The sequence below is a fragment of the Hemiscyllium ocellatum genome, chromosome 9 (assembly GCF_020745735.1).
Source record: "Hemiscyllium ocellatum isolate sHemOce1 chromosome 9, sHemOce1.pat.X.cur, whole genome shotgun sequence".
NCBI lineage: Eukaryota > Metazoa > Chordata > Chondrichthyes > Orectolobiformes > Hemiscylliidae > Hemiscyllium > Hemiscyllium ocellatum.
The window spans coordinates 76,573,547-76,586,901 of record NC_083409.1 but is presented as its reverse complement, the minus strand read 5'-3'; the positions used below and the strand labels follow the sequence as shown (position 1 = coordinate 76,586,901).

Here is a 13,355-nt window from a genome sequence, read left to right as displayed (position 1 = left end):
ATTGCATAACCCATAGAAGCTTACTGTGCAGATAAATGGGCTGAATTTTAAGAGCCAGAAATGTGTAGGTTGGGAGTAGGACAGAGGTTAAATTCTGAACCTTGACCTCAGCCCACCCTTTTCTGGATTTAATGAAAGTGGAGCATGGAGCAAACATCCAACCCTGACCCCTGGGGGGGTGGGTTATTAATTTAAATAAGTTAATGAGAACAAGAAAGGTCACTGAACCCAAAATGTTAATTCCGCTTTCTGTGCGCAGCTGCTGCCTGGCCAAATGAGTTTTTCTAGCAATTTGTGACGCTTTCTGATTTCCAGCATTCGCATTTCTTTTTTTTTGTTTTATTTAATGAGGCTGATAGCCTCTGATTTAACCTGCTTTGTAGGCTTCATAATGGGGTAGCTGTGTTTTCTAAGCCTTCAACCACCTGGTACAAGTCTGTAACCATTATTACTTGGGTTTCCCAAGCCTGGAGACAACTGACATCTGAAATGAGCTGAGGATAACATTCTGGAGAAGGCCTGTGCCCCTCATAGCACAGTATACAAGGGAATCCACCTATGTACATGTACAAATTCCACACACCTTTAGTCCTGCCTCATCTTCCGCCTAGGAACCCTCCAACAACAAGGGATGAACTCGGATTTCTCCAGTTTCCTCATTTCCCCTCCCCCCACCTTGTCTCAGTCCCAACCCTCAAACTCAGCATCACCTTCCTAACCTGCAATCTTCTTCCTGACCTCTCCGCCCCCACCCCCACTCCGGCCTATCACCCTCACCTTTATCTCCTTTCACCTATTTCATTTCCAACGCTCCTCCCCAAGTCCCTCCTCCCTACCTTTTATCTTAGCCTGCTTGGCACACCTTCCTCATTCCTGAAGAAGGGCTTACGCCCGAAACGTGAATTCTTCTGCTCCTTGGATGCTGCCTGACCTGCTGCGCTTTTCCAGCACCTTTAGTCCTGTTTATCCTACTGCTCAGTGAGTTTTGTTCCTCTCATTCTCCTTAAGTTCTACACTGAGCAGAATTTTGTTCACTTCAAGAAATAGTTGCGAGGTGGGCCCATTTCTGGAATCTGACATTGCACTAGTAGTCAATATGCTGACCTGGCAAATCTTTGGTAGCCCTTTAAGCGGCTGTCTCTAGGTTTGTTAGTTAAGGATAATGGGTGGCTTCCTGGTTTTGCAGTCCCAATCAGAATACCTGTGGCCATGAAAGAATGGCAAGTCCATTAATGGGTGCTGCAATAGCAGCAGGGAACTGCAGAGGTGCCTCCACTTTGATGCATCTTCTAAATAAGCACTGAATGTAATTAAATAAACTCCCAGGCTTCAATGGGTGGTTGACAACTATAACGGAGAGATCCTGATGTGTAGTGTGGAGATGCCTCAGGAAAGCCAAGCCAGCTCCAAGTACTGGTCATGCTTAGCTCTTGTGAGCTAATCCCCCTGCTGTTAAAATCCCAGCAGTGGTCCCAATCAGCTCAAAAATGAGTTTTTAGTTTTGCAGATTGACTCCCCATTGGTGCTGACCCATTTCTGGAAAGATGGCCCAGAAGTCTGATCATGTTGGCCTGTTAACCTGACCCTAACATTTCAGACTTTGTTTCAGACTCCCCTCAAGCTTCCTGTGCCAGGCATGGAAGATTCTGCCCCCGTCCCTTTCACAGAAATTACAACAACTTGCTAACGAACTCATAGATGTTGTTTCTACCATCCAATTTCTCCATATTTTGTCTAAGTATATTTCTGTAAATGTCTATATACCAGTAGACATTCTCTGTTCTTCTGGCTGTAGCATCTTGGCATTTTACTCAATTTTGGCTTTAGTAGCAGAGGTTTCAGCTATTTTGATCCTGCTTTGTGGCATTTTCGCCCAGATCATCCTTTTGATTTAGGACCTCTGCCTCCATATTCACAAGCTTTCTCAAAACTTATCTCTTCAACTCATTTCCCTACTACTCCTATTATAGCTTCGGACTTGTCAGGACATATGGAAAGCACTTTTGAGAATTCATTGCATGAAAGACCCTATATTATGCTGCAATTTGGTCCAAAACACTAACTATTAGAACTCAACAAAATCTTTATTGATATTTTTAAAAATACTTTTAAACTATTGTTTACATCATACTGCTATCATAATCACCATGTTTCACTTATGATAGTCAACAAGGTTCTCTGTTCCTCATGTTAGCAAATATTAATGTCCTGTTTACTGGTCTTTTATTTTAAAAAATGATCAAAAAGATTAAGAGCACTCACCTTAATGATGGTAACAAGGTTGTGTAATCTTTTTCCACTTCTTTTCTGAAGCTTCCATTTCCATTTGGATACAAGTGAATGCATTAAGTATTACCAAGTGACATGGGACATGGTTCAAATCCAGCCTATAGCTGGGTTGTAGAGCTACATTCAATAGCTAACCATTTCATTAGGAAATGGTAACAGGCATGATGCCAAATATGAAAGGAGAGAAAGCTAGAATGTTGGTATGTAGGGTGCAGTGTCGACCTGTAAACTATCAATTTTAACTAGTTACCTCTTAATACCATGAACTACTTCATTTCTACTGTATGGCTTAAGGATATACTTGAAAGTGTTTCATGGTTTTACATAACACAAAGCACTGGTGAGTTAAGGACAGAAAATGAAATTAAGGAGGTCCCAGGCTGCTGTGGGAGGTGAGGGAAGAAATTATAAGGGCTCTGACCCAAATTTTCAATTCCTCGGACCACAGGGAAAATGCCAGCGGTCTGGAGGGCAGTTAATGTGGTTCCACTTTTCATGGAAGCATCAAACGAATAAACCAGAGAATTACCAAGCAGCGAGTCATAGGAAACTATTTAGAAAAAATTCAGAAGGAGACAATAGATTTTCACATGGAAAGGCAAGGTTTATTTAGGGATAATAAGTCTGCGATGGTGCATTTTAGCCATGAAGGGAGGCTGGATAGGCTCAGGTTGTTTTCTTCAGAGCACAGAAAATTGAGGGGGGAGCTGATTCCGGTGGATATGATTACCAGAATATGGATAAGGTGGATAGGAAGCATCTGTTCCCATTTCTTTGAAGGGTCAGTGATGAGTCTGCATAATTTTAAGCGGAGGGCGGGAATGTTTGGTGGGGGATTTGAGGAAAATTGTTTTCACTCAGTGAGCAGTGGGAATCTGGAATGCATTGCCTGGGAGGCTAAGCCAGGAACACTTACAACCTTTAAAAAGTATTTGAATGACCACTTGAAATATCATTACGATTAGTTAATGGTAGTTATCTTTTCTCTAAGATGAAGGATTTCAAGACTAGGGGCACATTTTTAAGGTGAGAGGAGAGAGATTTTAAAAAGCTATGAAAGGCAAATTTTTTACACAAAGTGGTTTGCATGTGGAATGAACTTCCTGAGAAACTGGAGGATGTAGGTACAATTACAACATTTAAAAGATATTTGGATAGATACATGAATATGAAAGGTTTGGAGGGATATGAGCCAGGAATGGGCAGGTGGAACTAGTTTAGTTTGGGATTATGTTCAGCATAGACTGATTGATTGGACTAAATGGCCTATTTCCATGCTGTACGACTCTAAGTGCTGGTAAGTAAAATTGTGTACATAGGTAGGTAGGATTTCTTTTGGTTGTAGACCTGATGGGCCAAGGGCCTCTTCTGTACAATCTGGCTCTGTGAGTCTCTTAGTCCATGTACAATTGTTCATTTTTCCTGTAACCTACTGCAGCCATTCAGAAACACTCAAAATTGTGCTTCATTGAAAATAAAGGACTAAAATACTAATTTTAAACTTAAGAAATAAGTGACTTGTGAACTTGCTTACACAAAACCAGTAGTCATATTTTGTTCCACATTGCATACTGTATGTTAAAATTAAGTTCAGATGGCAAAACAGTCTAATTTGCATATGACACAAGTAATTTAAATGTATGTTACTTTATATTGCATTATTTTGTTAGTCATTAATGTATTTATATTTCTTTGATGCAGCCATGGCCACAGAGCTGACAGGTAACACTCAAATAGGTGTTGCTGTCATATTCATTGCATGTTCTGGAGCTGTACTTTGGATGTTTGCGCATGGACATGCCATATAGTGCTGGAGTAAATGTTTTGCTTTTAGTTGTTTCATGTGTACAGAATGATGCACATACTGAAATTTTCATATTATTTCATGGAGAAAAATGCTTATAGGCCGATGTAAATAAAGCTGCAATTGGCAGGAAATGTCATTACTTGAAGAATTGTTTATTGAAATCACTGGATCTGCAGCGACATATCTGAATGAATGCCAAGCTTCTTTTCTGCTTCCTGTGCTAATCTGTGTCCATTTAATACAGCCTGTTCGGCAATTTGATATTTTTTGGTACAAAAGCATCAGCCTCAGTCTACTAACTCTCTTGTGGCTTTCAGTTTTATTTAATAATATTCTGGCATTTGCTTTCCTCATAATGTTTTTGTAAAACGTTATCTTTTATGAGTTTTGTTTGTGAAATGTTTTGTAACTTGCCCTTGGGTTTAACTAATTTCTAATTAAAACAAAACATTGTTATAGCATTGTTGAGCATCTTGCATGATTAAAAAATAAGATTTCCACCCAAATGGTAAAGTCACAAAACCTGTACTTTTCAGAATTGTTTATGATGATGTGACATTAACCTTTCATGCATCCCTCTATAGGAGTTTTAGGAATTTTACCTCAGATTTGTCAAAAAGCAATTCTACTTTCCTTATGACACAGGCAAAAATTATGGGTCATTATTTTTGGTCTTGTGCTTTTTGTGATGTATTTAATGTATTCTATCCTTTTTATAGAGTTCTATATGTTTAAAGGTCAATACTTGAACCTCTATCAAGTATCATTGATTCAGTTGTCACCCTACGAAGATTTCTGAGGAAAGGTCAATGGACTTGAACTGTTAACTTTGATTTCTCTTCACAAATGCTACCAGACCTGCTCAGCTTTTCCAGTAACTTCAATTTTTGTTACTGATTTGTTTGTTTCCAGTATATGTCAGCAACTGCTGCGAGGATCAGCTTTATTGCCATGGACTCTTCCTTGTAACTGACATACACAAATACCAGTCATTAGACTGACATTTTATTGTCACCAACATATGTTAAAGTCTGTTTCTATCATACAGAGTTCTCAAATTTCTACCAGGGCTTAGCAAGCAGCCTTTCATGATGCCAACCATACATATTGGTTGGTATATATGCATTCCTGCTTTTTGTTGGTCAGTGTTCATTTTCTGGTGTGGAGGTTTTGAGTGACAAAGAGGCCCCGTTCTACTCAACATAAAGAACAAAGCATCAGAACCCAGGAGCAGAAATGAGTCATTTGGCCTTCTGAGCCTGTCCCCCCCATTCAGTCTGATTTTGGCCAATCATATACTTCAGTGCCTTTTTCCTGTGTCATCCCTTTTTCTCTACACATCATTGATGTTTAAAAATCATTGATGTTTAAATATACTCAATAACTGAGCCTCTCCAGCCCTGTTGGGTTGAGAATTTCAAAGATTTACGCTGAGTAAAAGAAAATATTCTCTTCATCTTGACACTAAGCAACTTCCCCCTTGTTTTGAATTTATGTCTTTGGTTCTAAACTCAGGAGCAATATCTTAACTGCATTGACCATGTCTATCCATTTAAGTGTTTTTTGTGTTTCACTGAGATTCTTCAAAACTCTGGAAAATACATGCCTCCTGATAGGACAATATAGCTATCCCAGGAACAAGTCTGATGCTCCTTTGAAGCTCTTCCCTACATGGCAGTGAAAGCTTTCCTCAGCAATGGGATCAAATCTGTACACCATACTTCAGGTGTAATCTAACCATGGTTATTAACAATTGAAATAAGACTTTGCTACTTCATGACCTGAATCCTCTTAGAATAAAAGCTGCTATTCCATTCTCCTTCCTAATAGCTTGATGTGCCTGCAGTTACTTGTTGATAATAGCACTCAGGTCCCCTTTGTACATCTACGCTTTCTACTCTTTTAGTATTTAAGAAATACTCTTCCAGTCTATTCTTCCCACCAAAGTAGATACCCTCATATTTTTCCACATCATATTCTGCGTGCTATGTTCTTGCCCACTGACAAGCTTTGTGGCATTCCTTATATTTGGAAATATTATGTTTGGACCCACAAATGAATCATTGATATATATTGCGAATAGCTGAGACCCAGAAAGCATCATTTGTAACAGTAAAAATGGTCACTCAGAACACCATTGAATCCTTGTGAGTTCCTCTTACCTTGGCCTGAGAAGTGATGATGTTTCTTCAAAATAAGTCTCTCTTTAAAACTGTCAGTCATGAATTCCACTGTTGTGGTTTGCACTCAGACTAAATCTAGGAAATTACTTAGTCAGACAAACCTCTTTCCCAGAAGAAGGAAATAATAATCACAGAATGGTTGCAGCACAGAGTGAGACCATTTGGCACATTATGTCTATGCCAGCATTTTTGGAAATGCAAGTTAGCTGCTCCAGCTCCCCTCCCATTTGCTGTAGCCATGTAGTTTTTTTAATGTTTACATGCTTATTCAATACCTTGTGAAGACCAGAATTGAAGCTGCATCCATCACAACCTCCAGCAGTATATTCCAGATCCTAACCTTTTGCTGCAGGAAGAGATTTTTCCTCCTGCCTTTGGTTCTTTAATGTTTGAATTTTTTTCAGCAATGGGAATAGTTTCTTTCTATTTACTCAGTCCAGACTCCCTCATGACTTTGACCATTATGGCTGGATTGACCTACTGGTCAGTCACAATTAATTGAATGATGGAACATGCTAATCACAGTCTGATAAACACATCATCAAATAAAATTTGACATGTGCCTGATGGTTTATTTTTAATTCAAAATCTTTCAATGTGCTCTTTTGACTTGGAGACCTACATGGTTCTGTGCAGGAGCGAGGTTTTCTAATTATCTTTTTTAACCGTGCTGAAATCATTGACATCTAGTTATGCTGCCAAGTTTATTCAGTGGTCTGTTATTATATCACCTAACCTACCCTATAATCTATCGTTAGCATTAAATTTTCAGCCGTTTTAGCTTGGTTGAGCAAATTAAAACCATTAGACGGGTGGCTGTTGCTCAACTATTCTCTGACGTGATGCTGTTCTGGTCATGGTCTGTTAAAGGATCTATTTGTCTTAGTGGCATTGCAGTGAAAATTCACCAGACTGACTCCTAGATTCAGGAGAATAAGATGGATATTCTTCAGAATTTAAAATAATTGAAGGTGACATAATTGAAATATATTAAATTGGCAAGGGTTTTGAGGTGCTGAGGAGTTGTTTCCCCTGACTGGGGAATCTAGAACTAGGGTTTGATGCTTGAAGGAGTTGACTGTTTAAGACTGAGAAAAGGAGAAATTCCATTACTCAAATTCCTTTGCTCAATCATGTCTATCTGAGGGCTGTGAATGTTCCACTATTGAGAATATTCAAGGTCAGCAGTTGATAGATTTTTGCATACTAAATGAATCCACTGGTATGATGCTAGACTAGGAAGGAGAGACTAAAGTAGAAGATCAACCATTAAACATAGAAACCAGGAGCAGGAGTAGGTTATGCAACCCTTTGAGCATGGTCTACCACCCAGGATAATTATCGTTCATCATCCAAACCAGTAAATACCCTGTTTATGCATTCTCCTCCTGTCGATTGATCCCTTTAGCCCTAAGGAGTCCTTCTTCAAAACATTCAATATTTTGGCTTCAATTGCTTTCTGTGGAAGAGAATTCCAGAGGCCCACCTCTCTCTAGGTGACGAAATTTTCCCCTTAGCCCTAAATGGCTAACCCCATTTACTGTGATTATGGGTTCTGGACTCCATAACCATTGGTAAAATCCTTCCTGCTTTTATCCCATCTAGTCCTGTTACAATTTTGTGTTTCTTTGAGATCATCCCTCATTCATCTAAGCTCCAGTGAATGTATTCATAGCCGATCCATTCTCTTTTCATACATCAGTCCTGATATCCAGGAATAAATCTGGCAAACCTTCAGAGTCCTCCCTCTATAGCTAGAACTTCCTTCCTCAACTAAGGAGACCAAAACTGCACACAGTACCCCAGATGTGGTCTCACCAATGCCCTGTGAAGTTGCAGCAAGGTGTTTCTCATTATGAAGGCCAACAAACATTTCCCTTCTTAACTGCCTACTGCACCTGCATGGTAAGTAAACATAATCTTACTGAATAGCAGAGTAGGCTCTAGGAACTGAGTTATCAATTCCTGATCTTACTATTTTTATGTTCTTATAAACACCATCTCAGTATCACTGAGGGAATTACATTTGCGTGTAATGATAAGATGAAAAACATATTTACGTAGCAATATGTTACAATCTAGAATGCACTGCCTGAAAGAATAAGAAACAGATCTGTGGAGTGCGAATGAAGAAATAGTCGTGGCTACGTTGCTCTTGCAGGGGGCCAGCATGGATTCAACAAGCCAAATAATCGCCATCTGATGTAACCGTCCTATGATTCCAAAATTCTGTTTGCTACAATATTTTCTAACCAATCAGTTATAGAGTCATAAAGTCATAGAGATGTACAGCATGGAAACAGACCCTTCGGTCCAACTTGTCCATGTTGATCAGTGTCCCAACCCTATCTAGTCCCACCTGCCAGCACCAGGCCCATATCTCTCTTAAACCCTTCCTATTCATATGCCTTTTAAATGTTGCAATTCTACCAGCCTCCACCACTTCCTCTGGCAGCTCGTTCCATATATACACCACCCTCTGCATGAAAATGTTGCCCCTCAGGTGTCTTTTATATCTTTCCTCTCTCACCCTAAACCTATGCCCTTGAGTTCTGGACTCTCTCATCCCAAGGAAAAAACTTTATTTATCCTATCCATGCCTCTCATGATTTTTCAAGCCTCTATGAGGTCACCCCTCAGCCTCCGACGCTCCAGGGAAAGTTCAAGCATATTGTAACATACCTTTGGAGCAAGGGGACTGAACCCAGGCCTCGTCTGTCAGAAGCAGCAACACCACTGCTGCACTACAAGAGGCCCAATTCTTTTAATTTTAACTTGTTACCACTTACTTTGTTCTGATAGGCAATCGAAAGCATATGACGAATAATAGTGATCAATTAGACCTGTAAAATCCAAAAAAACTATGGGTGCTGTAAATCAGAAACAAAAACAGAAATTGCTGTTGCTCCCAGACCTGCTGAGCTTTTCTGGCAATTTCTGAATTAAACCTGTAGTTTGATCCAAATGGCCTCTGTGAACTAATATCAACTCTCTCATTAAATCCCAATTAACAAGTAGAGTTAAATGGTTTCCATTTTGCTTTATCCAGCCTATAGAAATCCCTTTTAATTCTTTTAAAATTTTCTAATCAATTTATTCAGATGTGTTTGATGCACCTCTGGAGGAGGTAGGATTTGAACTGGGGACACTACCATTGTGCCACAAAAAACCCTCCAGAAATCCTTTGGACTGAAATTCTGTTCCTATCCCAGTAATGCTGTCAATTGTTGCTCTGCAAGTGGAGAATTGTGAGGACAATTTAGCCCAACTATTTGTCTGAACCCTAGGACATGCCTAAGTGAGCTTGTTGCAAAATATCTGTCTCCACTGTTTTGTTTGAAACCTCTAGATCTGATGGGTGCAGTTTGATGACTGATTAGGACCAAATCCTTTTTGTTAGTTTCACTGGGCAGGTTTTGTATTATTGATGCCCTTTTCCTTCGGTGGTAATGGTGGAAGCTGCTTTTAGTCGTACGTTGTTGTTATGCCATAAGGGTCATGTACAATGCCACTCCATTGGTACAAAATCAAATTAAATCTGTGTTTCAGAGATATTTATAGTGTTGAATTTCTCTTTGGATGCATACAATTGTAATTTTAATATTTAATTTCTAATATTTTTTGCATTTACACGAATCATTTTAAAATCCCAACTTTACATGACTTAGTTGTCCCCTTCTCTTTCTATCATTCCTTATAGTTAAAAGTACCTGAGACTTCAGTAGCTTGTATCTCTGCTGTTATTCAAAGGTCAGGTCTTTTGTAAATCATTGACTTTGAGCAGATGGTAACACAGTATTAAGGAACTTTAACCAGGCAGAACTAATGCACACCTGCTATGCTGTGATGCCATGCAAAACTAAGAATTTCATAATTCTCTCCAATCAGCATTTGGTATGCAGCCATCTGTAGGTGAGGATCAAATAAATTAAATCTGTGTAAAATAATATTGTTAAAATCCCCATGGAGATCAATAACTTAAAAAAAAATAGAACTTGCACTGAAGATTTCTGGCATTCAGCTTCTGCTGTAACAAACAAACTAAAAGCAACACTAACTAAACACTGCTCTAATGGACGACTTATCCTCTAAACAGTAGAAAGGACAGCCCTCAATTAACACTTCAAATAATTGAATATCTCCTTCCACATTATATTTTACTTTGTTCCCTCAGTAAACACTCTTCTTCCAGAATGAATCCAAAATAATTCTTACTCCTGGAGGTTTGCTTACTTTCTTTTCCTTTTTCCAACCAGATAATTTCTAATTTCCAAACTTGTTTTCAAAGTCAGGGTTACCTTCCAGATAACCCGTATCTCACCAAAGCCTGTTGAAACTTCCAGTCTTACATGGATCCTCATTAGCTGAGTCTCATCAATTCAAACTTAGCTCCTACATAAATGATTGTGTAGTAAACCATTGAGACTTGTTACCTCTATCTCTCCACCTCGGATTCTTAGACATTGAACTTGTGAGGCTCCATGAAAAATCTGCAATCCAACTTTGATGGCTTTTAATGAACCCTTCCTCCTCGATGCCCATCTCAATGGTGATCTGAATCAACTGGGCTTTTTACTCAAGTGAAATGCTATTCTATCTTTAAATTAAATAAACAGTTTGAAGTATAACGATTTACAAAATTTAAATTCCTAACACCTCCCTGGGTCTTTGAAGACTAACAGTCTATTCACAGTCAGCACAGTTGCTGTGGTCATTGTTTACAGATATGAATATCTTGCACCTTCTTCCCATTGAACAATAAGGGCCTCCCTTTAAGAATCAAGCTTGTTGCCATCAGAATTCAGACCAGGACACATGCCCCCTTTGTTCCTACATTTACTCTAAAAGAATCAATCCCCAAACATAACAATCTTTATATAACCTTGTGTTAATAATTATATCATGATCGTGCTAATGACCTCCCTGTAGAACTAATTTGCAGCTTTTTTCTATTCCATACAATTTTTAAAAAGCTAACATCTTTATTCCCTTGTTTATTATTCATGATTAGTAATCCAGTTAACTGGAAATCATAAGAATCAGGCAACTTTATAACTTAAGGGAAGTAAACAATCTGAACATTGTTCAAGAGTGAATATGATCACTTACTGAAAGGATTTATAATCCTGAGTCTGCTTCTCAAGTGGAATCTATTGATAATATCTGATAGAAAATCCAGTTACTCTGAAGTTGTTTATATTTACTCTTCTGATACAGTGAAACCTCGGTTAACCGAATTTCAGATTATTCGGACAAGATTGCAAGGTCCCAATGTTTGGCTAACAATGTTATCTGGCATTTGATTAACCCAGTGAAATGCTGCCCGCCCGTGTCATCGAGGTTCCTCTGTATTTTGTCTTAAGTCATCAATATATTGTTTAAAGCTATATTTTTTTTAATGACAGAAATATTCTGTCTAAAAATTTGCAACTGTATTTTATAGGCAGAATTCGTTATCTGAAGACCCACTGTTATACATTCCCTCTATAGTTCACACTTCATACTTTATAGCAGAATATCTGGTATAGAGTAGTTGATGTTACAAAGAAGATTGAAGTTTAAGTTCAAAAGGTATTGGAAAGCATTAAAATGGTACTTTGCTGGTTCTGTAACAAAGGTAATATATGAGATTAAGTCAACTACATGTCATCTAATTCCTGTGTTGACCTTCAGTAAGACTAGTACAAGATTTCACTTGTTTATGGGCAATCAATATTGCAAAGTTTTTGAGAACACCCATTGTTAATTTTTTTCCCTTCTATAGAAACTGAAATGTTTTAGGGTATATATACTCAAAAATGAAGCAAGTCCTACATTTAATGTGAAGGATATTTGTATACCAACCTGATTCTTTAATATTGCTGACACTGTGTTCTTGCCAGAAAGCTACAAGTCAAATGCACATTTTTTCTTTGTGCATGGGAGGATGGCTTGGAGTGCATGTTGGTCAGATCCTCTGTAGCCTTTTATTTTAAACGGCTGAGGCTACTTCTTGGTTTAAGAAAAAAGATGCTTTTAGTTTGTTTCCATTCCTGTCACTAACTTTATTTATCGTTTGTTGAACTTGGGTATTGAATGTGGCTGAAAGTTTAAGTAAAACCCTTATGTTGTTACTATTGTTGGTATAGCAAATGTCTTTTTTTTTCCTTCAACTTGTTGACATAAACCTGTTCTTTCTGCATAACACTTGAATTGGGATTTCAATAGATGGGACAAGGCCTTGGAGGTGCATTGCATCTAAAATACTACACGTAGAATGCCTTTCACCTTTTCAAATGTTTTATGTAACTTAAATATAGTTTTTGTCTATTTAGTTCTCACTATTCTGTATTTTCTGTCTCCAAATCTCCAGGACTGATGGACGCCGATGGTCCTTGGCCTCCTTACCTTCTTCTGGATATGGAACCAATACACCCAGCTCCACTGTATCTGTATGTATTGATTATTTTGCAATAGATTATCATTGGTATGAACTAACGATAGACCAAAAGCCATATCTTGGAATTGTGCTGGTAATGTGGTCATGTAGTCTAGTAGATTAACTCATAAAATATATAGAGCAATACAGTATAGTAGGAAGTCATCTGGCCCTCCTGCATGTGGAGGATTGTTGAAAGAGTTTTCCGATTAGCTGTTGTTTTTCCTGTCTTTCCCTCCTTCAAGTTTCAATCCAACTCCCTTTTGGTAAGTTATTACTGCAGCTGCTTTCACCCTCCTTTCAGACAATACATTCCAGATCATCATAACTCTCTGTGGCAATTATTTTTTCCTCTTTTGCCAGATTTCCTTATGTCAACCACCGAAAATAGTTTATTTTTATTTACCCTATCATAAACCCTTCATGATTTTAAATATCGCCATCAAATGTCCACTTAACTTTCTCCAGTTTCTCTAGTCTCTCTATACAATTAAAGTCCTTAATTGCTGCTACTACTTTCATCAATTTTCTCTAGCACATTCTCTCAGGTCTTGCAAATTATTTGAAGTGTGGTTCCCAAGATTGACCACAATTATCTAACAGGGACATAACGTCACATTTTATTAAGGTTTTCCATGATGTCATTGTTTGTTTTACT

General features: G+C 38.3%; 1 protein-coding gene across 3 annotated transcripts in view; it reads left to right on the top strand.

The window, feature by feature from the left end:
• The window catches only part of mast2 (microtubule associated serine/threonine kinase 2), a 416,215-nt gene that overhangs the window by 304,770 nt on the left and 98,090 nt on the right, over positions 1-13,355 (top strand). For 2 of the 3 annotated variants that reach the window (XM_060830481.1, XM_060830483.1), the window contains 2 exons: positions 3,991-4,011; positions 12,632-12,710. In XM_060830481.1, the coding sequence (XP_060686464.1) occupies positions 3,991-4,011; positions 12,632-12,710 (100 nt within the window). The remainder of the gene's footprint in view (positions 1-3,990; positions 4,012-12,631; positions 12,711-13,355) is intronic. The other variant, XM_060830482.1, reaches the window with a different exon arrangement.